Genomic DNA, 22,315 nt, shown 5'->3' on the forward strand with positions numbered 1-22,315 from the left:
TAGTATTTCAACTTGTATGTGTTTGCAAAGAAGCACTCGCCCTCCATTTGGCAAATCTGACCATAATTCTATCCTCCTAATTTCTGCTTACAAGCAAAAATGAACGCAGGAAGCACCAGTGACAAGATCAATAAAAAAGTGGTCAGATGAAGCAGATGCTAAGCTACAGGACTGTTTTGCGAGCACAGACTGGAATATGTTCCGGGATTCCTCCAATGGCATTGAGGAGTACATCACATGTCATTGGCTTCATCAATAATTGCATCGATGACGTCGTCCCCACAGTGACCGTACGTAGATAGCCCAACCAGAAGTCATGGATTACAGGCAACATCCTCACTGAGCTAAAGGCTAGAGCTGCCGCCTTCAAGAAGCAGGATTCTAACCCGGAAGCTTATAAGAAATCCCGCTATGCCCTCCGACGAACCATCAAACAAAGCGTCAATACAGGACTAAGATCGAGTCATACTACACCGGCTCTGACGCTCAGATGTGGCAGCGCCTGGACACCTTTACAGACTACAAAGGGAAGCACAGCCGAGAGCTGCCCAGTGACACGAGCTTACCGGACAAGCTAAACTACTTCTATGCTTGCTTTGAGGCAAATAACACAGAAACATGTATGAGAGCACCAGCTGTACTGGAAGACTGTGATCACGCTCTCCGCAGCCGATGTGAGTAAGACCTTAATACAGGTCAACGTTCACAAAGCCGCAGGGCCAGACGGATTACCAGGACGTGTACTGCGAGCATGCGCTGACCAAGTGTTTTCACTGACATTTTCAACCTCTCTCTGTCCGAGTCTGTAATACCAACATATTTTAAGCAGACCACCATAGTGCCTGTGCACAAGAACACTAAGGAAACCTGCCTAAATGACTACTGACCCATAGCACTCAACGTCTATAGCCATGAAGTGCTTTGAAAGGCTGATCATGGCTCACATCAATACCATCATCCCAGAAACCCTAGACCCACTCCAATTTGCATACCGCCCTAACAGATCCACAGATGATGCAGTCTCTATTGCAATCCACACTGCCCTTTCCCACCTGGACAGAATGAACACCTATGTGAGAATGCTATTCATTGACTACAGCTCATCGTTCAACACCATAGTGCCCTCAAAGCTCATCAATAAGCTAAGGACCCTGGGACTAAACACCTCCCTCTGCAACAGGATCCTGGACTTCCTGACGGGCCGCCCCCAGGTGGTAAGGGTAGGTAACAACACATCTGCCACGCTGATACTCAACACAGGGGTCCCTTAGGGGTGCGTGCTCAGTCCCCTCCTGAACTCCCTGTTCACTCATGACTGCACGGCCAGGCACGACTCCAACACCATCATTAAATTTGCAGATGACACAACCGTAGTAGGCCTGATCACCGACAACAATGAGACAGCCTATAGGGAGGGGACCTGGCCATGTGGTGAGAGGACTACAACCTCTCCCTCAACATGATCAAGACAAAGGAGATGATTGTGGACTACAGGAAAAAGAGGACATAGCACGCCCCCATTCTCATCGACGGGGCTGCAGTGGAGCAGGTTGAGAGCTTCAAGTTCCTTGGTGTCCACATCACCAACAAACTAACATGGTCCAAGCACAACATGACAGTCGTGAAGCAGGCATGACAAAATCTATTCCCCCTCAGGAGACTGAAAATATTTGGCATGGGTCCTCAGATCCTCAAAAGGTTTTACAGATGCACCATCGAGAGCATCACTGCCTGGTTACAGAGTGTGAACGGCTCAGTACATCACTGGGGCAAAGCTTCCTGCCATCCAGGACCTCTATACCAGGCGGTGTCAGAGGAAGGTCCTGACAATTGTCAAAGACTCCAGCCACACTAGTCAAAGACTGTTCTCTCTAATACCAAACGGTAAGCGGTACTGGAGCACCAAGTCTAAGTCCAAGAGGCTTCTAATCAGCTTCTACCCCCAAGCCATAAGACTCCTGAACATCTAGTCAAATGACTACCCAGACTATTCACATTGCCCCCCCCACACCACTGCCACTCTCTGTTGTCATCTATGCATAGTCACTTTAATTAACTCTACCTACATGTACATACCACCTCAACTAACCGGTGCCCCCGCAGATTGACTCTGTACCGGCACCCCCCTGTATATATTGTTATTTTTTACTGCTCCTCTTTAATTACTTGTTACTTTTATCTCTTATTCTTATCTGTATCTTTTTAAACTGCACTGTCTGTTAGGGGCTCGTAAGTAAGCATTTCACTGTTGTATTCGGGGGATGTGACTAATAACATTTGATTTGATTTGAAATGATGAACACAGGCTCAGTTGTGGGAGGGGCCTCAGACTGTCGTCCCAGTGCAGTGGTCAGTGCTGCTTAAGTGTTTTCCCTATAGTATCCACAAGGTGCAGCACTTTTATGTGCAGCATCTCTGGGCACTTAGAAGAGAGAGTCAAGTGACTAACTCCATCTAAATCTAAATCTCTCTTTGGTAAAATGCATTTCTGGCCTGTTCCCATTCCAGTCCTAAGACCAGCATTTTGCATCTCAATGATTGATTTATCCCCCGCCCTCTCTCTCAGCTCCTGCTTAAACTCACTCCATTAAGATGTGCACACTCATCAGTTATGAACTCTACCCATCTTCGTCTCTTCTCTTTGTCTTGTTTACGCCCTCACAGTCATGCACTCTACCACAACTGATATCATGAAAGTGTTGGTGGAGTGTAAACTAATGGAGAGCATTGATGCTAAAACTTGACAGAGACTTAAAGAGGAATAGGATGGGAAAAACCATAGGGCACTCTGTCTACCGCCCCTCTTCCCCCAATTTAAAGTCCCTTGATATTCGTTTGTTGAATTAGAAACACAATGTGAGGTTTCTTTGAATCCATCCAGTGTTATGTTTGATGTGAGTCTGCCTTTTTGTGCTATATGTGTCAATGGGAGGTAGACACAGGCAGCGCCACACAGGCTAGGGCAGACTCCTTCACTCTAAGTGCTGCTGGTCATATTCCAGCCATCAGCGGATGTGGATCAATGCCTGGTTTACAGCTTTACATCATCCTTAAAATGCCTGGGCAAACAAGGAAACGCTCAGACGGTCAATCAGAAACTATTAGTAAAAAACACACATCATCCCTCCGGACTTGCTGCCCTCCTCCCCCCTCTCTCACTCATCTTTCTCGCTCACTCAAATCGGAGACTGCACTAGAGGGAGAATTCCTGTCTTGATGGACCTGTGGGACGGACTTACCCAAAAAGGGAGACACGGGGGGTTCAGCCCTTAACTGGGACAGAATGTTTACTACAGAGGATACTTCACAAAGGAGATTTGGGAGATGAGGAATTAAGTAGTATACCTTTGTTGTTTTTTTTACTCAAAACCATGCACTGGACCTGGATTTAGAGGGACTTTTGGAAGACAAAATATTATCAACAAACTCACCTTTTTGCCTTCGCTGGAGATCAAGGGGTTAAATGAATGGCAGCTGAAACAGAGTGACTGTTACGGGATCTTTACCTTGTTCACCCATGAAGAGCATCGTCACTTGCAGATTTCACCTGCTTTAACAATGTGTGTGGGTGGGAGGATGGGGGGAGTAAAGTGTGACCAATAGATTTCAGTGTTTGCAGCTATTTTTCAGGCATCTTCTTCAATTCTTTGATAGGATGTTTTTTACATACACACTTACAGCAGCAAACATTTGTAAAGTTATGGAACACACATCCTATATGTCCAGGGCTGGCCAATAGAAACCATATAAAGGTTCTTACTCAAATCAGTCAGCCATGGTGCTGGATGGCATGGAACTGATTGCAATTACTGTAGTCATTGGCCTTTTTTTTGTCATGTTCAAGCAGTTTGGTGTCTGGGAGCCCTTGTCATTAGATGGTAAGTAACAGGAACAGACTCCCCAGTCTCTTTTCTGATCAAGGCCATCATATTCCTCACAAATAGACATAAGCTATTCGTACTGTGTTGTTGATAGTTGACGCTACATGATTTCACTGTTGTCAACACAATGCCTCAAAACACGAAGGTCTCATGTCTTATTACTGATAGATAGAAATAGAAAAGACAACACTGTGGCCACCTGACTTAACCTGATTGTGTGTTTCTCCCTTTCTCACCTCCTCACTTCCCTATACTTCAATCTCTTCCTCTCCCTTTTCCTCTCTCTGGTTGTTTGTATATCATAGATGGTGAGCACACACACAGTAGTAACTCCATGTATTCTTCATTTCCTTTGTCTTGATTATGTATGTTTTAATCTGTGCCCCACTCTCTCATTATATATGTATATGTATATGTATTTATATGTTGTCTCTCTGAGGGTTGCTTGTCTTCCACTCATCATCCTCATCATCCTTACTTTATTATCCACCATCTTTTTGCTTTTAAAAATGTTATTGTGCTCCATTGTCATCCAATCCCATTTCTGTTACCCACCACACAAATGTCTCTCCCTCCAACTTCTTTTGATTATCCTCACATCTTCCTCTCCCAATTTCAACCTTTCTCATCCATTTCTGTCCTATTTTTGCCTCTCCCTGAATCTGCATTCTCCTCTCCCTTTCACCTCACCCCTTCTCCCGACTTTCCTTCCTTTCCCTGGGTTGTCCTCCTCTCCCTCTCTCCCTCTCCTCTCTCAAACAGAGAGTAGTGACTGTGAATTGGAGCTTTCTACTGTTCGTCACCAGCCCGAAGGCTTAGAACAGCTCCAGGCCCAGACCCAGTTTACCAGGAAAGAGCTGCAGTCGCTCTACAGAGGCTTCAAAAATGTGCGACTGGGACTTGGCTGGGCTTAGAGCACCGAGTGGGAGTGGGGTGCTTAAATCAACATTGTCAGGGACTTGAAGGACTGCAAAGATATCATCTCACAATATGTTTTACATACTTACATAGCTACATACATTTACACAGATATTTACACACACTTCAAGCCTTTTAGACATACAGGTAATTGCCAAAATAATGGAAACACTTGAGTAAAGGGGGGATGCAACATATATTGAAAGCAGGTGCTTCCACACAGGTGTGGTTCCTGAGTTAATTGAGCAGTTAACATCCAATCACGCTTAGGGTCCTGTATAAAAATGATGGGCAGGCCATTATTCTGGCAGTCATGGCTATGCCTCCATAGGATAACAATGCCCCCATCCATAGTGCACGAGTGGTTACTGCATGATTTGATGAGCATGAAAATGATGTAAACCATATGCCATGGCCATCTCAGTCGCCAGTTTTAAACCCCATTGAACACTTATTGGAGATTCTGGAGCGGTGCCTGAGACAGCGTTTTCTACCACCATCAACAAAACACCAAATGATGGCATTTCTCACAGAAGAATGGTGTCACATCCATCCAATAGCGTTCCAGACACTAATAAGTATCTATGTCAAGGTGCATTGAAGCTGTTCTGGCTCATGGTGGACCAGCGCCCTATTAAGACACTTTATGTTGGTGTTTCCTTTATTTTGGCAGTTACCTGTATATTAGCCATTTACAAGCCGTTAGACACACCTCTTTGCACAGATATTTAACTACATGAATGCGTACAATACATACAAGTTAAGGAAGACAAACTTATTCAACATATGTTCATGTCTCTCTGAACAGGAGTGTCCTAGCGGGCTGGTGGATGAGGAGACGTTCAAGACCATCTATTCACAGTTCTTCCCCCAGGGAGGTAGGATTCTCTCCCCTCCAGAGATGCAAGGGAGGCACCATGGTTGATAATAGATGGGTGGGAGACTCCCTTTTAACTGCCCCTACTGTTATCAGCAATTTCAACCTGGACTCAGGGGTAGACCTCACATAAGCAAATGTATATCTGTGACACTCAAATGAGTATGATATGTTTTGTATGCTATTCATTTGTGGATGTCCATTATCCGTTTCACATGAAATGTTACGAATTACAATTCATATGATATGTTATGAACTGCAATTTGTGCAATATGCAATACGTATGACATGTTGTGGCTAATGTTAGCAAGGTGGCTAGATAGATCAAGTTAGCTAGGCTAGGTGTTAGGGTTAGAGGTTAAGGTTAATAGTTATGTTAGCTAACATGCTAAGTAGTTGAAAAGTAGCTAAGAAGAAGTAAGTAGTTGCAAAGTTGCTTTTTAGCTAAAATGCTAAAGTTGCCAGTGACGCCTTTGGGTTGCTCGAGTTTTGCATTATATGCCCACCCATCCTCCCCGACCAACCTAATTTTTGGCTTAAGTAACAATACCCAATGTAACATATCATACTAATTTGAGTGTCACAGATTTACATTTACTATATTATTTCCTTGAGGACAGGCTGGCTATTTCAATGGACTGTTATTTGATAGAGCATTGTCTTACTGTTTTTGACTGAAAATTTGATCAGTAGATGCAAGATTCTGAAAACTCAGAACCTCATCTATTGATATATACAGTGCATTTGGAAAGTATTCAGACCCCTTGACTTTTTCCACATTTGATTACTTTATGGCCTTATTCTATAATGTATTAGATATGTGGTCCTTGTGACGGCCGGCCGCCCAACAACCTGCCCGCTTGACCCTATCCCCTCCTCTCTTCTCCAGACCATTTCCGGAGACCTTCTCCCTTACCTCACCTCGCTCATCAACTCATCCCTGACCGCTGGCTACGTCCCTTCCGTCTTCAAGAGAGCGAGAGTTGCACCCCTTCTGAAAAACCTACACTCGATCCCTCCGATGTCAACAACTACAGACCAGTATCCCTTCTCTCTTTTCTCTCCAAAACTCTTGAGCGTGCCGTCCTTGGCCAGCTCTACCGCTATCTCTCTCAGAATGACCTTCTTGATCCTAATCAGTCAGGTTTCAAGACTAGTCATTCAACTGAGACTGCTCTTCTCTGTATCACGGAGGCGCTCCGCACTGCTAAAGCTAACTCTCTCTCCTCTGCTCTCATCCTTCTAGACCTATCGGCTGCCTTCGATACTGTGAACCATCAGATCCTCCTCTCCACCCTCTCCGAGTTGGGCATCTCCGGCGCGGCCCACGCTTGATTGCGTCCTACCTGACAGGTCGCTCCTACCAGGTGGCGTGGCGAGAATCTGTCTCCTCACCACGCGCTCTCACCACTGGTGTCCCCAGGGCTCTGTTCTAGGCCCTCTTATTCTCGCTATACACCAAGTCACTTGGCTCTGTCATAACCTCACATGGTCTCTCCTATCATTGCTATGCAGACGACACACAATTACTCTTCTCCTTTCCCCCTTCTGATGACCAGGTGGCGAATCGCATCTCTGCATGTCTGGCAGACATATCAGTGTGGATGACGGATCACCACCTCAAGCTGAACCTCAGCAAGACGGAGCTGCTCTTCCTCCCGGGAAGGACTGCCCGTTCCATGATCTCGCCATCACGGTTGACAACTCCATTGTGTCCTCCTCCTAGAGCGCTAAGAACCTTGGCGTGATCCTGGACAACACCCTGTCGTTCTCAACTAACATCAAGGCGGTGTCCCGTTCCTGTAGGTTCATGCTCTACAACATCCGCAGAGTACGACCCTGCCTCACACAGGAAGCGGCGCAGGTCCTAATCCAGGCACTTGTCATCTCCCGTCTTGATTACTGCAACTCGCTGTTGGCTGGGCTCCCTGCCTGTGCCATTAAACCCCTACAACTCATCCAGAACGCCGCAGCCCGTCTGGTGTTCAACCTTCCCAAGTTCTCTCACGTCACCCCGCTCCTCCGCTCTCTCCACTGGCTTCCAGTTGAAGCTCGCATCCGCTACAAGACCATGGTGCTTGCCTACGGAGCTGTGAGGGGAACGGCACCTCAGTACCTCCAGGCTCTGATCAGGCCCTACACCCAAACAAGGGCACTGCGTTCATCCACCTCTGGCCTGTTCGCCTCCCTACCACTGAGGAAGTACAGTTCCCGCTCAGCCCAGTCAAAACTGTTCGCTGCTCTGGCTCCCCAAAGGTGGAACACATTCCCTCACGACGCCAGGACAGCGGAGTCAATCACCACCTTCCGGAGACACCTGAAACCCCACCTCTTCAAGGAATACCTAGGATAGGGTAAGTAATCCTTCTCACCCCCCTAAAAAGATTTAGATGCACTATTGTAAAGTGGCTGTTCCACTGGATGTCATAAGGTGTATGCACCAATTTGTAAGTCGCTCTGGATAAGAGCGTCTGCTAAATGACTTAAATGTAATGTAAATGTAATGTAAATGTCCTTCTGTAGCACAGTTGGTAGAGCATGGCGCTTGTAACGCCAGGGTAGTGGGTTCGATTCCGGGACCACCCATACGTAGAATGTATGCACACATGACTGTAAGTCGCTTTGGATAAAAGCGTCTGCTAAATGGCATATATTTATGTTTTCCTGTCATCAATCTACAAACAATAACCCATAATGATGAAGTAAAAGCAGGTTTGTAGAAATTTTGGGAGATGTATAAAAATTAAAAAAACACATATCACATTTACATTGACCCAGTACTTTGTTGAAGCACCTTTGACAGTGATTGCAGCCTCAAGTCTTCTTGGCTATGATGCTACAAGCTTGTTACACCTGTATTTGGGGAATTTTTCCCACTCTTCTCTGCAGATCCTCTCAAGCTCTTTCAGGTTGGATGGGGAGTGTCGCTACACAGCTATTTTCAGGTCTCTCCAGAGATGTTAGATCGGGTTCAAGTCCGGGCTATGTTGTTTTGGCTATGTGCTTAGGGTCGTTGTCCTGTTGGAAGGTAAACATTCGCCCTAGTCTCAGGTCCTGAGCGCTCTGGAGCAGGTTTTGATCAAGGATCTCTATATACTTAGCTCCATTCATCTTCCCCTCAATCCTGACTAGTCTCCCAGTCGGTGCCGCTGAAAAACATCCCCACATCATGATGCTGCCACCACTATGCTTCACTGTAAGGATGGTCCCAGGATTCCTCCAGGTGTGACACTTGGCATTCAGGCTAAAGAGTTCAATCTTGGTTTCATCAGACCAGTGAATCTTGTTTCTCATGGTCTGAGAGTCCTTTAGGTGCCTTTTGGCAAACTCCAAGCAGGCTGTCATGTGCCTTTTACTGAGGAGTGGTTTCCATTTGGCCACTCTACCATAAAGGCCTGGTGGAGTGCTGCGGAGATGGCTGTCCTTCTGGAAGGTTCTTCCATCTCCACAAAGGAACTCTGGAGCTCTGTCAGAGTGATGGAGTTCGGGTTCTTGGACACCTCCCTGACCAAGGCCCTTGTCCACCGATTGCTCAGTCTGGCCGGGTGGCCAGGTCTAGGAAGTGTCTTGATGGTTCCAAACGTCTTCCATTTAAGAATGATGGAGGCCACTGTGGTATTGGGGACCTTCAATGCTGCAGAAATGTTTTGGTCCCCTTCCCCAGATCTGTGTCTTCGACACATTCCTGTCTCTGAGCTCTACGGACAATTCCTTCGACCTCATGGCTTGGTTTTTACTCTGACATACACTGCCAACTGTGGGACCTTATATAGACAGGTGTGCCTTTCCAAATCATGTCCAATCAATTGAATTTACCACAGGTGGACTGTGGTCAAGTTGTAGAAACATGTCAAGGATGATCAATGGAAACAGGATGCATCTGAGGTCAATTTCGAGTCTCATAGCAAAGGATCTGAATGCTTATGTAAACAAGGCATTTCTGTTTTTTATTTTGAATAAATTAGGAAAAAAATCTAAACATGTGTTTTTGCTTTGTCATTATGGGGTGTTAAAAAATATTTTATCAATTTTAGAATTAGGCTGTAACGTCACAAAATGTGAAAAAAGTCAAGGGTTCTGAATTCTTTCCGAATGCCCTGTAGATGCTTTAAAGACTGACCCATTTCACCCTGAGCAACCGTCAAAATGGATGAAAGTGAAAAGAGAATAAATAACCAACTGTCATCTACTGTACGCCTGCCTGACGTTAACTACATTATTGGTATCACTACTCAGATGCCACCACATATGCACATTTCCTGTTCAACGCTTTTGACATGGACAGAAATGGCTCTATCCGTTTTGAGGTAAGCAGAGCTCCTTGAAAGTAAGGTAATTTCTTCTCTCGCATAAAACCTTCCTGAACAATCAATCTTAGCCATCCCAATAACCTGCTCAACCCCCCTCCTCTTCCCTCCAGGACTTTGTGATTGGCCTATCTGTACTGCTCAGAGGTTCAGAAACAGAGAAGCTCCAGTGGGCCTTCAATCTGTATGATATTAACAAGGATGGCTGCATCACCAAGGAGGTACAGTGGAAGGCCTTGCCTTCAAACTTTGCATAGAGAGAGTGCTACTGCTAGACGTAACACTGCAAGACATAGCACTGACTCATGACTGTGTGTGTGTGTACGTGCAACTGTGTGTGTTTTTGTGTGTGTTATGTGTGCATGTGTGTATTGTGTGCACCTGTGTACAGGAGATGTTGGCCATAATGACGTCCATCTATGACATGATGGGCAGGTATACCTCTCCTAGTGTACGAGATGATGACCCATCTGAGCATGTGGACAAGTTCTTTCAGGTACATAAACCCCCCAGCATGTAACCCCCTCCCATGTCTGACAGTTTACATGTTGTTTAACACCTTCTGTCCTTCTGTTTTGTATTGTTTCTGTCCTTAAGGCTTTATTGTTGGTTTTTGTTTGATGAGAACTCTGGTCGGTTTGAATTTCCACAACCTTAAAGCTTCACATTGTGTCACTGTGGAGGCTAGTAGTATACGGTATGTAATCATACAGGATCTTTAATGGCCACCTTTTTCAGAAAATGGATCGGAACAGAGACGGGGTGGTGACCATCGATGAGTTCATAGAGACCTGTCAGAAGGTAAACACATATGTATCTGATATTAAAAATGCCAGGACAAGCCGCTGGCTGTTGCATGGTTTTAACCTGCCTGGCTAACATTCCAGGTATTCCTGTAGTTGGTAGATAGCATGTTCTGTCAGTTTTGTCTTACAGAACCTGCACAACATGTCAGAAGAGCACACAACATATGAAAAGCTAAGAACAGTACTGCCATAAGTAGTGTTCAATTGACATTGTGTCCAAAACAACAAATTCCTTAACTCTTAATTTCTCTCACCAGGATGAAGATATAATGGCCTCCATAAAGCTCTTTGAGAATGTAATCTAGGTCTAGGACTGGTCAGAGAACACAGATATATGTCAAGATGACCTTTGATTCCAATAGCAGACCCTACAAGCCCCTCCGTACCTTGCCCCTCGCCGTTGGATAATAGAAGATTAATGACACATCAAAATGAGGACAGTAAACATAAACATGTGGAATAGGGAAATGTGACTCGAAACGTTTGACTCCACTATGTATGGGAAAACAATCCCTAAAAATGGCCCTGCTGACAGTTCTACTTTCCTTTCCTTTTTTTTCTCCAATTTTTACAAACAACATGCCACTGACTTTGAGTAAAGCCAGAGTGTTTATGTATGCGGACGACTCAACACTATACACGTCAGCTACCACAGCGACTGAAATGATTGCAACACTTAACAAAGAGCTGCAGTTAGTTTCAGAATGGGTGGCAAGGAATAAGTTAGCCCTAAATAAAAGCATTAAAAATAAGTTAGCCTAAAAATAAAAGCATTGTATTTGGAGCAAAACACTCACCTGACCCTAAACCTCAACTAAATCTTGTAATAAATAATGTGGAAATTGAGCTAGTTGAGATGACTAAACTGCTTGGAGTAACCCCAGATTGTAACCTGTCATGGTCAAAACATATTGATACAGTAGTAGCTAAAATGGGGAGAAGTCTGTCTTTAACAAAGCGATGTTCCGCCTTCTTAACAACACTATCAACAAGGCAGGTCCTACAGGCCCTAGTTTTGTCGCACCTTGACTACTGTTCAGTCGTGTGGTCAAGTGCCACAAAATAGGACTTAGAAAAATTGCAATTGGCTCAGAACAGGGCAGCACGGCTGGCCCTTGGATGTACACAGAGAGCTAATATTAATAATATGCATGTCAATCTCTCCTGACTGAAAGCAAAGGAGAGATTGACTTCATCACTTACATATCACTTACATACTTTGATTTATGAGAAGTTTTGACATGTTGAACGCACCGAACTGTCTGTCTACACTACTGGCACACAGCTCGGACACCCATGCACCCCACAAGACATGCCACAAGAGGTCTCTTCACAGTCCCCAAGTCCAGAACAGATTATGGGGAGGCACACAGTACTACATAGAGCCATGACTACATTGGACTCTATTCCGCATCAAGTAACTGACACAAGAAGTAAAATTTGATTTAAAAAACACCTTATGGAACAGCGGGGACTGTGAAGCAACACAAACACAGACACATACCAACACACACATACATACACACACACACGATAACATGCGCACTCTACGTACATACACATGGATTTAGTACTGTAGATATGTGGTAGTGGTGGAGTATGGGCCTGAGGGCACACAATGTGTTGTGAAATCTGTGAATGTATTGTAATGTTTTTAAAATTGTATAAACCGCCTTAATTTTGCTGTACCCCAGGAAGAGTAGCTGCTGCTTTGGCAGCATCTAATGGGGATCCATAATAAATACAAATACAAATAGGAATGGCAACATAAGAAGTGAAATGTTAGTACACTGTGCAGTAGCATGTCTACTGCTCATGCCTGAACCGATTATGATACTTTGCATGTTTGCCTGAGAGTAGTGTAAGTTAATGTTAACACAGTTGAATGTAAGTATGAATGTTATTATTGAGTAGCCTGAAACAAATATTATTGTATTTGTTTGTGTGTGTGTTGTAGGGGCTCATAGTAATGGGTGGAATGGAATAGATGGAAATGAATCGAGCACATCAAACACGTATTTTGCTACCATTTCATTCCAGCCATCATTATGAGCCATCCTCCCGTCAGCAGTCTCCTGTGCACACAACAGCTTAGAAATGTTAAAGTTTTTTACATTTCTGTACCCTCATGTATAGTGTACATATAGCTCATCAGCATTATGATAGGAAGGTGGGATTTATTGATTTTGCCATATCATATAGCTACTCGCACCATTACAGACAGTACATGCAATCATCTATCATACCGCCATACTCCAAACCACCCCTCTACAGCCTATGTCATAAACTAACTGCATACCTGGAGAGAATGTATTTCAAAATGTTGTTGAATATCACTCTAAATAAAAAAGGAACCTGCACATCGCATGATATTTCATATGTAATTGTATATCACTTTCCTAAAAATAGTTTTCCTGTGGCCTAAAATGTTTATGAATTACAATGTAATTGGTACAGTTGAAGATGACCTGTGCTTTGGCTCATATATAAAGTCAAGGCTGTTTTCTACTAACAAGTTGAGTCAGTGTTTTTGTTCTCAAATGCCGCAACAAAAAAAGTAATGCTCTGCTGCATTATATGGTGCATTGGTGCATTATATGTGCATTGGAATATTGTTTTGTTGCATTTTAGAACAGTAAAGCAGACCTAACTAGCAAGTAGCAAAGACACAGGAAAGCATACTTTTTTGAAATGTGAAAATTCAATTTTAATAAAAAATACTTTGGTGGTTTTCAATGTTGCTTCAAGTCTTAGTCACAAATAAATGTTTGGACTCTTGTTGCTCTTTACTAGTTCATTATTACTTTTAGAATTATAACCATTTTGCATTTGCATAAATGCTCCATAGGCAATAATGGTACATTTTACGTTCACCACTGCTCTTGAACCATTTAAATGCCCAGTACAGTCAAAAGCATGACTTGTATATATTTTCACACTATGAGTTTGAAATAATACTGTAAAATTGTGAAGATTATGGTAATGCCCTTTTAATGTAAGAGCTGTTTGAAAAGACTGCCTGAAATTGCTGCCTGTTTTGGAGTTTTGGCCTGCCTGGTGACCAGGCAGTAAATTAGTTTATAGACCAATAAAAAAGAAAGTTCCAACCCTCTCTGCCAATAACAGTTTGTTTTCAGTTTTCCCCTCCCCACTCAGACCACTGAGTATAAATATTATTTTTGCTGTCTCTTGGTGTCTTTCCTATATATAACTCTTATTCTATTTTTTTATTATAATTTAATGCAATATCTTTTGTTGTTCTTGTCTATTACTGTTCTGTACTTTGTCATGTTTTTGTATGTTTTATGTGGACTCCAGAAAGAGTAGCTGCTGCATGTGCAGTAGTGAATGGGGATCCTAAAAACTAAACTCCCAGAGAGTCCAAGCTAAATTATTGTGTGAGAAATTGCTCTTTGCTAAGAACACGTTTTTTCACAAAATGTTTTACAAATTTAATGGAAAACAATCACACTAAGGTACTTAATTGTTACCCAGAAATGATTTGATATTCGGATAGAAAAGGCTCCATAGGACCTTTAAGTTACAAGCACCATGACCAACATTGACATATGCAGAATGACTTAGCCAGACTGGCCTGACAGCATTCCTGTCAGATACAAACAGAGGGACAACCCACTTAGCAATCTCACTAGGATAAAGACCTCCTCCATTCCTGTCATTATTGTACGAGATTGTGATACCTCACATCTCAAAATAGGGCTACTTAATGTTAGATCCCTTACTTCAAAGGCAATTATAGTCAATTAACTAATCACTGATCATAATCTTGATGTGATTGGCCTGACTGAAACATGGCTTAAGCCTGATGAATTTACTCTGTTAAATGAGGCCTCACCTCCTGGTTACACTAGTGACCATATCCCCCGTGCATCCCGCAAAGGCGGAGGTGTTGCTAACATTTACGATAGCAAATGTCAAATTACCAAAAAAATTGCGTTTTCGTCTTTTGAGCTTCTAGTCATGAAATCTATGCAGCCTACTCAATCACTTTTTATAGCTACTGTTTTACAGGCCTCCTGGGCCATATACAGCGTTCCACATTGAGTTCCCTGAATCGGACCTTGTAGTCATAGCAGATAATATTCTAATTTTTGTTGACTTTAATATTCACATGGAAAAGTCCACAGACCCACTCCAAAAGGCTTTCTGAGCCATCATCGACTCAGTGGGTTTTGTCCAGCATGCTGGACCTACTCACTGTCACAGTCATACTCTGGACCTAGTTTTGTCCCATGGAATAAATGTTGTGGATCTTAATGTTTTTCCTCATTATCCTGGACTATCGGACCACCATTTTATTACATTTGCAATTGCAACAAATAAACTGCTCAGACCGCAACCAAGGAGCATCAAAAGTCCTGCTGTAAATTCACAGACAACACAAAGATTCCTTGATGCCCTTCCAGATTCCCTCTGCCTACCCAAGGACGTCAGAGGACAAAAATCAGTGAACCACCTAACTGAGGAACTCAATTTAACAGTGCGCAATACCCTAGATGCAGTTGCACCCCTAAAAACTAAAAACATTTCTCATAAGAAACTAGCTCCCTGGTATACAGAAAACACCCGAGCTCTGAAGCAAGCTTCGAGAAAATTGGAACGGAAATGGCACCACACCAAACTGGAAGTCTTCTGACTAGCTTGGAAAGACAATATCGTGCAGTACCGAAGAGCCCTTACTGCTGCTCGATCATCCTATTTTTCCAACATAATTGAGGAAAATAAGAACAATCCTAAATTTATTTTTGATCATGTTCGAAAGCTAACTAAAAAACAGCATTCCCCAAGTGAGGATGGCTTTCACTTCAGCAGAAATAAATTGATTAACTTCTTAGTGAAAAAGATGATTATTAGAAAGCACATTACGGACTCCTCTTTAAATCTGCATCTGCACAACTCTGCCAGGACCGAGGATCAAGAGAGACACTCAAGTGTTATAGTACTATATCTCTTGACACAATGATGAAAATAATCATGGCCTCTAAACCTTCAAGCTGCATACTGGACCTTATTCCAACTAAACTACTGAAAGAGCTGCTTCCTGTGCTTGGCCCTCCTATGTTGAACATAATAAATGTCTCTCTATCCACCGGATGTGTACCAAACTCACTAAAAGTGGCAGTAATAAAGCCTCTCTTCAAAAAGCCAAACATTGAGCCAGAAAATATAAAAAACTATCAGCCTATATCGAATCTTCCATTCCTCTCAAAAATGTTAGAAAAGGCTGTTGCGCAGCAACTCACTGCCTTCCTGAAGACAAACAATGTATACGAAATGCTTCAGTCTGGTTTTAGACCCCATCATAGCACTGCGACTGCACTTGTGAAGGTGGTAAATGACCTTTTAATGGCATCATACCGAGGCTCTGCATCTGTCCTCGTGCTCCTAGCCCTTAGTGCTGCTTTTGATACCATCAATCACCACATTCTTTTGGAGAGATTGGAAACCCAAATTGGTCTACACGGACAAGTTCTGGCCTGGTTTAGATATTATCTGTCGAAAAGGTATCAGTTTGTCTCTGTGAATGGGTTGTTCTCTGACAAATCAACAGTAAATTTCGGTGTTCCTCAAGGTTTCCGTTTTAGGACTACTATTGTTTTCACTATATATTTTACCTCTTGGGGATGTCATTCGAAAACATAATGTTAACTTTCACTGCTATGCGGATGACACACAGCTGTACATTTCAATGAAACATGGTGAAGCCCCAAAATTGCCCTCGCAAGAAGCCTGTGTTTCAGACATAAGGAAGTGGATGGCTGCAAACGTTCTACTTTTAAACTCGGACAAAACAGAGATGCTTGTTCTAGGTCACAAGAAACAAAGAGATCTTCTGTTGAATCTGACAATTAATTTTAATGGTTGTACAGTCGTCTCAAATAAAACTGTGAAGGACCTTGGCGTTACTCTGGACCTTGATCTCTCTTTTAGCGAACATATCAAGACTGTTTCAAGGACAGCTTTTTTACATCTACGTAACATTGCAAAAATCAGAAACTTTCTGTCCAAAAATAATGCAGAAAAATTCATCCATGCTTTAGTTACTTCTAGGTTGGACTACTGCAATGCTCTACTTTCCGGCTACCCAGATAAAGCACTAAATAAGCTTCAGTTAGTGTTAAATACGGCTGCTAGAATCCTGACTAGAACCAAAAAATGTGATCATATTACTCCAGTGCTAGCCTCCCGAACACTGGCATTACATGGGCTTGCTCGTACCTATCTCTCTGATTTGATCCTGCCGTAAATACCTACACGTACGCTACTGTCACAAGACGCAGGCCTCCTAATTTTCCCTAGAATTTCTAAGCAAACAGTTGGAGGCAGGGCTTCCGCAAACCGGAAAGGCTCTGGAGCAACGAACCGCCCTTGCTGTCTCTGCCTGGCCGGTTCCCCTGTTTCCACTGGGATTCTCTGCCTCTAACCCTAAGTCTAAGTCACTGGCTTACTGGTGGTCTTTCATGCCGTCCCTAGGAGGGGTGCATCACTTGAGTGGATTGAGTCACTGATGTGATCTTCCTGTCTGGGTTGGCGCCCCGCCTTGGGTTGTGCCGTGGCGGAGATCTTTGTGGGCTATACTCGGCCTTGTCTCAGGATGGTAAGTTGGTGGTTGAAGATTTCCCTCTAGTGGTGTGGGGGCTGTGCTTTGGCAAAGTGGGTGGGGTTATATCCTTCCTGTTTGGCCCTGTCCGGGGGTATCATCGGATGGGGCCACAGTGTCTTCTGACCCCTCCTGTCTCAGCCTCCAGTATTTATGCTGCAGTAGTTTATGTGTCGGGGGGCTAGGGTCAGTTTGTTATATCTGTATGTACGCTCTCTCTAATTCTCTAATTCTCTCTTTCTCTCTCTCGGAGGATCTGAGCCCTAGGACCATGCCTCAGGACTACCTGGCATGATGACTCCTTGCTGTCCCCAGTCCACCTGGTCGTGCTGCTGCTCCAGTTTCAATTGTTCTGCATGCGGCTATGGAATCCTGACCTGTCCCAGACCTATTATTTGACCATGCTGGTCATTTATGAACATTTGAACATCTTGGCCATGTTCTGTTATAATCTCCACCCGGCACAGCCAGAAGAGGACTGGCCACCCCTCATAGCCTGGTTCCTCTCTAAGTTTCTTCCTAGGTTTTGGCCTTTCTAGGGAGTTTTTCCTAGCCAACGTGCTTCAACACCTGCATTGCTTGCTGTTTGGAGTTTTAGGCTGGGTTTCTGTACAGGACTTTGAGATATCAGCTGATGTACGAAGGGCTGTATAAATACATTTGATTTGATGATCTAGTACCACGGAAAACGCAGGAGAGTCAATGAGAAAGAGACTGATTCTCTCATCACGACCCCCCTTCGTCTCCATGGCCAGGGAGATGGTGGCCTCCCTGATTAGCCCGGACCCTAATGGTTGACTGTCCAGAGCGTGAACCGGAAAAGGTCTATTCACAGGAATAATGGGGATCCCTAATGCTCTGTCAATAAAATTCCCAACTACGCCTGAATCGACGAGCGCCTGATGCTGGGAATGCGGGGAGAACTCAGGGAAACTAACAGGTACAAACAGGTGGACAACAGAGGACTCTGGATGGGAGTGGTGCATGGGGTGACGTCAGAGTGCCCTACCTGCTGCCTCGACTTTGTGGGGTTTTGTTTGTCCACCTGCCTCTTAAGGATTGACCACAAGTTCTCAATGGGATTAAGGTCTGGGGAGTTTCCTGGCCATGGACCCAAAATATCAATGTTTTGTTCCCCAAGACACTTAGTTATCACTTTTGCCTTATGGCAAGATGCTCCATCATGCTGGAAAAGGCGTTGTTCGTCACCAAACTGTTCCTGGATGGTTGGGAGAAGTTGTTCTCGGAGGATGTGTTGGTACCATTCTTTATTCACGGCTGTGTTCTTAGGCAAAATTGTGAGTGAGCCCACTCCCTTGGCTGAGAAGCAACCCCACAAATGAATGGTCTCAGGATGCTTTACTGTTGGCATGACACAGGACTGATGGTAGCGCTCACCTCGTCTTCTCCGGACAAGCTTTTTTTCCGGATGCCCCAAACAATCGGAAAAGGGATTCATCAGAGAAAATGACTTTACCCAAGTCCTCAGCAGTCCAATCCCTGTACCTTTTGTACAATATCAGTCTGTCCCTGTTGTTTTTCCTGGAGAGAAGTGGCTTCTTTGCTGCCTTTCTTGACACCAGGCCATCCTCCAAAAGTATTTGCCTCACTGTGCGTGCAGATGCACTCACACTTGCCTGCTGCCATTCCTGAGCAAGCTCTGTACTGGTGGTGCCCCGATCCCGCAGCTGAATCAACTTTAGGAGACGGTCCTGGCTCTTTCTGGACTTTCTTGGGCGCCCTGAAGCCTTCTTCACAACAATTGTACCGTTCTCCTTGAAGTTTTTGATAATCCGATAAATGGTTGATTTAGGTGCAATCTTACTGGCAGCAATATCCTTGCCTGTGAAACCTTTTTGTGCAAAGCAATGATGACGGCACGTGTTTCCTTGCAGATAACCATGGTTGACAGAGGAAGAACAATGATTCCACGCACCACCTTCCTTCTTAAGCTTCCAGTCTGTTATTCGAACTCAATCAGCATGACAGAGTGATCTCTAGCCTTGTCCTCATCAACACTCACACCTGTGTTAACGAGAGAATCACTGACATGAAGTTACTGGTCCTTTTCTGGCAGGGCTGAAATGCAGTGGAAATGTTTTTAGGGGATTCAGTTCATTTGCATGGCAGAGAGGGATTTTGCAATTAATTGCAATTCATCGGATCACTCTTCATAACATTCTGGAGTATATGCAAATTGCCGTCATACAAACTGAGGCAGCAGACTTTGTGAAAATTTATATTTGTGCCATTCTCAAAACTTTTGGCCACGACTCTACACAAGAAAAGAACCAATAGAAGCTCTCTTCACAACCTAACAGTTAATCAATCTATCAAATGTATTAATAAAACCCTTTTTGAAAGGTGGGTTAACTTCTTGCCATAGTGCATAAAACAAGAGTAGCTTACGTATTTCTATAATTGTCCCCAGGCTATTAAGTTGTGTGTCTCACCTCGTCCCTAGGTCAACATGACAGTATACTGTGTTTCCATTATTGGATTAGATCTATGAAATAGTGGGTGCTCATATCCTTCAGATACAAAAATTCCATGCAAATATGTTGTACAGTATCAACTGAATGAAACTGGCAAACAAATTAAAATCAGTTATGTTTTAAATCAAGAGACCACAAGTAACAGAAAACCAGCAAATCTGTATAAACATTATGCAGTATACTACATATTTAGTTCTGTTCATATACAAGAGTGGGACTTGCTACTGTGGGGCTGCCCTTCATCATACATATCTTCAACAATACTGTCCTCATCTGGGCATGAACTTAGCTCTTCCACAGCTTCAAAGCCACCCTGCCCACTCTTCTGGGAAGGCTTTCCACTAGATATAAGAACATTGTTGCAGTGATTTGCTTCCATTTAGCCACAAGAGCATTAGTGAGGTCGGGCACTGATGTTGGATGATTAGGCCTGGCTCGCAATCGGCGTTCCAATTCATCCCAAAGGTGTTCGATGGGGTTGAGGTCAGCGCTCTGTGCAGCCCAGGTCAAGTTCTTCCACACCGATCTTCAACAATAATTTCTGTATGAACCTCGCTTTGTGCAAGAGGTGCATTGTCATGCAGATACAGGGAAAGGCCTTACCCAAACTGTTGCCACAAAGTAGGAAGCACAGAATCATCTAGAATGTCATAGTATGGTGAAACTTATAGATTTCCGTTCACTGGAACTAAGGGGCCTAGCCCGAACCATGAAAAACAGCCCCAGACTATGCATTGGGACAGGTAGGGTTCTCCTGGCATCCGCCAAACACAGATTCGTCCCTCTCACTGCCAGATGGTGAAGCGTGATTCATCACTCCAGAGAACACATTTCCACAGCTCCAGAGTGCAATGGCGGCGAGCTTTACACCACTCCAGCTGATGCTTTGCATTGCACAAGCTTTACACCACTCCAGCGACGCCTGGCATTGCACACAGTGATCTTAGGCTTGTGTGCGGCTGCTCGGCCATGAAAACCCATTTCATGAATCTCCTGACAAACAGTTATTGTGCTGATGTTGCTTACAGAGGTAGTTTGAAATTCGGTAGTGAGTGTTGCAACAGAGGACAGATGATTTTTACGCTCTACTCGCTTCAGCTTCAGCTTCAGCACTCAGCGGTCTTGTTCTGTGAGCAGTTTGCATACACTTAGGTTGGGAGTTATTAAAACTCGTTTTTCAACCACTCCATAAATTTCTTGTTAACAAACTATAGTTTTGAGAAGTTGGTTAGGACATCTACTTTGTGCATGACACAAGTAATTTTTCCAACAATTGTTTACAGATTTTTTCACTTATAATTCATTGTATCACAATTCAAGTGGGTCAGAAGTTTACATACACTAAGTTGACTGTGCCTTTAAACAGTTTGGACAATTCCAGGAAATTATGTTATGACTTTAGAAGCTTCTGACAGGCTAATTGATATTATTTGAGTCAGGTGTACCTGTGGATGTATTTCAAGCCCTACCTTCAAACTCAGTGCCTTGACATCATGGGAAAATCTAAATAAATCAGCCAAGACATCTGAAAAGAAATTGTAGACCTCCACAAGTCTGGTTCATCCTTGGGAGCAATTTCCAAACGCTTAAAGGTACCACGTTCATCTGTACAAACAATAGTATGCAAGTATAAACACCATGGGACCACGCAGCCATCACACGGCTCAGGAAGGAGACGCGTTCTGGATTCTAGAGATGAATGTACTTTGCTGCGAAAAGTGCCAATCAATCCCAAACCAACAGCAAAGGACCACGTGAAGATTCTGGAGGAAACAGGTACAAAAACGTCTATATCCACAGTAAAACGAGTCCTATATCAACATAACCTGAAAGGCCGCTCAGCAAGGAAGAAGCCACTGCTCCAAAACCGCCATAAAAAAGCTAGACTACGGTTTGTAACTGCAAATGGGGACAAAGATCGTACTTTTTGAAGAAATGTCCTCTGGTCTGATGAAACAAAAATAGAACTGTTTGGTCATAATGACCATCGTTATGTTTGGAGGATAAAGGGGGAGGCTTGCAAGCCGAAGAACACCATCCCAACCGTGAAGCATGGGGGGTGGCAGCATCATGTTGTGGGGGTGCTTTGCTGCAGGAGGGACTGGTGCACTTCACAAAATAGATGGAATCATGAGGAATGAAAATTATGTGGATGTATTGAAGCAACATCTCAAGACATCAGCCAGGAACTTAAAGCTTGGTCATTGTTACCGAGATGGCATAGCAGTTCAGACGTCTTTTGTCCTCGTCTTGTCGTGTCCTGTATATATATATATTTACAACTTTTTTCACATACATTTTATTTTTGATTTCCATCAACTCATCTTCAGGGCGCTCTCCTGCAACCCGCCTCACCAATTTGCATTTATAAATAAGTATTATTTACCTCAGATCTGCAGTCCTCCAAGA

General features: G+C 43.7%; 1 protein-coding gene across 2 annotated transcripts in view; it reads left to right on the plus strand.

Annotated features, from left to right (window-relative positions):
* Positions 1 to 13,389, plus strand: part of LOC118385178 (calsenilin-like) — a 43,537-nt gene extending 30,148 nt beyond the window's left edge. Inside the window, exons 3-9 of one of the 2 annotated variants that reach the window (XM_035772091.2) lie at positions 4,644 to 4,768; positions 5,608 to 5,677; positions 9,913 to 9,983; positions 10,097 to 10,204; positions 10,375 to 10,479; positions 10,722 to 10,784; positions 11,047 to 13,389. In XM_035772091.2, coding sequence (XP_035627984.1) covers positions 4,644 to 4,768; positions 5,608 to 5,677; positions 9,913 to 9,983; positions 10,097 to 10,204; positions 10,375 to 10,479; positions 10,722 to 10,784; positions 11,047 to 11,094 — 590 coding nt within the window. In that variant the 3' untranslated portion in view covers positions 11,095 to 13,389. Of the gene's footprint in view, positions 1 to 3,569; positions 4,769 to 5,607; positions 5,678 to 9,912; positions 9,984 to 10,096; positions 10,205 to 10,374; positions 10,480 to 10,721; positions 10,785 to 11,046 lie in introns of those variants that run through there. The other variant, XM_035772089.2, reaches the window with a different exon arrangement.
* The last annotated feature ends 8,926 nt before the right edge of the window (positions 13,390 to 22,315 follow it).

Source organism: Oncorhynchus keta, chromosome 6, assembly GCF_023373465.1.
Source record: "Oncorhynchus keta strain PuntledgeMale-10-30-2019 chromosome 6, Oket_V2, whole genome shotgun sequence".
NCBI lineage: Eukaryota > Metazoa > Chordata > Actinopteri > Salmoniformes > Salmonidae > Oncorhynchus > Oncorhynchus keta.